The following is a 3,210-nucleotide window of genomic DNA, read 5'->3' as shown; positions in this document are numbered from 1 at the left end:
TGCTGGCGGAGGAGCAAGTGAAAGAGCTGGTGGAGCCGTTTGGAAAGCTCAAAAGCTTCACGCTGGTCAAGGACTCGGCTACAGGTGCATCTCTGGGCAGTGCTTTGTTCGAGTACGAGGACAGCGACGTCGCTGCGCAAGCTGTGGAAGGATTGAATGGGCTAAGTATCGGTGGAATTCTGCTGTCGGTGCAACGCCAGCCTGCTAGCAGTGCCGCTGCTCTTCCAAGTGCGGCGGCTGCTAATCCGGAGGACCAACCCAGTGCCGTTTTGAAAATGGTGAGACCTGTGATTGAGATAGGGTTTGTGTTACATGTGATGCTGACGATGGTTGTGTTATTGCGCAGGCGAATATGGTTTCAATTGATGAGCTAAGAGATGACGAGGAATATGCTGATCTTGCTGAAGATGTAGAGGAAGAGTGCAAGCGCTTTGGGGGCGTCACTGGCATGGAAATTCCGCGTCCGAAGGTGTGTCCAATGGTGCCGTGTAGTTGGAAACTTGCAGTCACTAACGGATATATTCTGGCTGCTAACTGATAGGACGGAGAAGAGGTCCCTGGTCTAGGCTGCATCTATGTCCGTTTCGGAAAGGAAGAAGACGCGGTGTCGGCCTTGAAGGTGCGTTGATGATTTACTGAGTGTGTCTTAGTATCTCCACTCACGCTGTTATCTCTCGATTGGAACATTTAGGCCTTGAACGGACGCAAGTTTGGCGGGAACATCGTCAAGGTGACCTACTTTCCCGTGGACAAGTTCGAGAAGAACGAGCTCTTCTAAGCTACTGACGCTGACGGACTCAAGACGCCGACTACTACGCAAGGTCTATTTTCTTTTCTTGTATTTTTTTACATGCGTTAAGAGGTTGCGAGTTGAGCTACTTGAAGTACGAACGTTGCGACGGACTGGCGATTTGAAGGGGTCTGAGCATGCTGGAAGGTTTGTACGGTGAACGTCCCCAGGACGTAAACACCCCCCGCTAACCGTACCCGTGCTGTCGCGATGTGCACTGTAGACCGAATCCAATGAACTTGGCCTTCTATGTTGTGAGCTTCGGACTTGTGCCTAATGTGTGTTTTGTGTTTTTTACTGCATGGCTACTGTGCTGATGTAGAGACTTTACCACTAAAAAGCAACGAACCACAAACAGGGAACACGCTCAAAAACACTGAAGATGTGATCAAAACGAAACTTCTTTCGATCGTTCTAAGGACAAGCTTGACTGTCGAATGAAGAAACTACGCAAGCCCGTGCGGTACGTGTATCAGTCTGGGAAATACATTGAAGGTCGTAAGAAGAATCAATAGACCAGCTCGCCGATGGTTAGAGCGCTGCAAACTTCTCTGTTGACGGTATGTACTGCGCTAACCTGGTGGATGCGAGACAACTCTCTTGGAGATGCGGTGGTAGTAGCGATACTCTCCCTGTGCGTAGTCGTAGAAGCTCTCCCAGAGACTCGCACCGTGTTCATCGACGTCTTTTTCGCGATACAGGAGGTGGTTTAGTGGCCCAGCAGGTCGCTCCAAGCCATCGACACCCGTGACAACTGCCTCGTTGTCGATAGGTTGGATACTGGTATTCTCGCTCATTATGGTGACGAACGCTAAGACAACTGCAGGAGACGAAGCAGAAGTACAAGAAGCTGTTGCCTGCAACTCGTCGTCCCAGTTGCCAGTAGACACGGGCACAAACTGCGAGATCTCCCACAACATTTCCTGGTAGTTGTCGCGAGGCACCAAATTCACGAAATCGTAGCCTCTTGAAGCATCCTGAAGGATTTCCGAGGGCCAAATCGACGGGAACTCGCCGTCTCCAAAGTCTCGGCGTCGACCGTAATAGTCAAACAACTTTCGCTTGTTGTGTTGCCGCCTTTTGCCTCCACCATGGACAACTGCGTCGCACTGTTTTAACACAAAAATATTAGAGAAATTGTCACTTCAAAATGATGAAAGAAATGTACAACTCACATGATCACAAAAAAACTCGCAGCATGTTGCACACTCGAAGCTTGCACTTTGAGGCGTTTCTAAAACAAAACAACAACGTTAATTGAGTACACTACATTTCTCCAATACCTCAAATACTTACCACATTGAGCGCAAGTCGGACGAAACGTGAGGGACAACAGATCTCGTGGCAAACGCCAGCGGATCTCGCCGTTAATTTGGTTCTGCAACAAAAGTTGCAACAAAATGAAAGTGAGTTTTCAAACCTCAAGCTCTTTATAGTGAAGCAACGTACGAAGAAAAATGGCGCTCCTGGTCCTGCGCCGTGCTGGTTGTACGTGTCGACGAGTTGTTTCCATCGTGTACGTTGAATCTTTCGTTCTTCACGGACACGACCGTAAGCTTCGTGTCGTCTCCAGTAAGACTGCACCAGAGTCGCCGCCCATCGCTTCATCTCTTCAGCCCGCTGCTGCACTTCCAGTAACTCACAAACAACTCGACGTGCCCGACGACGCACTAGGAATTTCCTCACAAAACGTTGGATAGCCACAGCTGCTTCTGATCGTTGCTGGTTGCGAACACGTCTTGCTTCTGCCACAATGATCAGCGCCAGTCGATTGCGTCTAGCACGCCAATGTCGTTGCAGTTTACGTGCTGCCGTGTCCTGATCATGGCGTTGCCTTGCCAACGTCAACAGCCCAGCCGCTTCTCGTCCACGTCGAGCTCGATAGACCGACTGAAGCTTGGTAGCTGCCACTTCTCGTTCGATAATGGCATTTCGACGTCGTGAAGCTTGACGTCGAGCATGTAAACGTCGGAATTGAGCTTGAATTCGCACTGCACAACGCTGCTGAAGCTCGAAAAAGCGACGTTGTTCTTCTCGCAGATCGATCGCCAGTCGTCGAGCCTTGTGGCCACGATATCGACGCTGGATCTGGACACTGGCCGTGCGTTCTTGTCTCGAACGCGCGAGCTTCTGGGCTCGCACTAACCCAGGGCCATAGGACCATAAAACTGAGGGCGTTTTGGCAGAAAGGCACAATACTAACGCACTTGTCAAAAGAGGTACGATGATAAAAATAGAGATCAAATTCGAGAGCGCAAATTCACTAAAAATGAACTTATTAAGTCCAAGCGAACCTAGTGATGAAAAACGAACTTAAAAAATATTTTTTTTACATAAGGTCAACCTATAATATATAAAGTCGATCCTGTAGAAGTATAAAGGCAGCTCACAAAGAGACACATAGCTACCGATATATAATG

At 49.1% G+C, this 3,210-nt stretch overlaps 2 protein-coding genes across 2 annotated transcripts; one reads left to right on the top strand and one right to left on the bottom strand.

The window, feature by feature from the left end:
* Positions 1-275: 275 nt before the first annotated feature.
* On the top strand, positions 276-1,052 carry PITG_21960 (uncharacterized protein; the record flags this gene model as incomplete). The annotated part of the gene is made up of 4 exons (XM_002996834.1): positions 276-278; positions 347-469; positions 542-619; positions 692-1,052. The coding sequence occupies 4 exons, from the start codon at positions 276-278 to the stop codon at positions 776-778; spliced, it is 291 nt and encodes a 96-aa protein (XP_002996880.1).
* A 310-nt stretch (positions 1,053-1,362) lies between these two features.
* PITG_21959 (uncharacterized protein) lies at positions 1,363-2,398 on the bottom strand (the record flags this gene model as incomplete). Its single annotated transcript, XM_002996833.1, has 6 exons — positions 1,363-1,518; positions 1,601-1,610; positions 1,655-1,899; positions 1,966-2,024; positions 2,087-2,168; positions 2,240-2,398. 6 exons carry the CDS (start codon positions 2,396-2,398, stop codon positions 1,363-1,365), a joined length of 711 nt encoding a protein of 236 aa, XP_002996879.1.
* Positions 2,399-3,210: the final 812 nt, after the last annotated feature.

The sequence above is a fragment of the Phytophthora infestans genome, genomic scaffold, assembly GCF_000142945.1.
Source record: "Phytophthora infestans T30-4 supercont1.799 genomic scaffold, whole genome shotgun sequence".
Classification (NCBI taxonomy): Eukaryota; Oomycota; class Peronosporomycetes; order Peronosporales; family Peronosporaceae; genus Phytophthora; species Phytophthora infestans.
The sequence above is the reverse complement of the archived record's forward strand: the minus strand, read 5'-3'. Positions and strand labels throughout refer to the sequence as shown.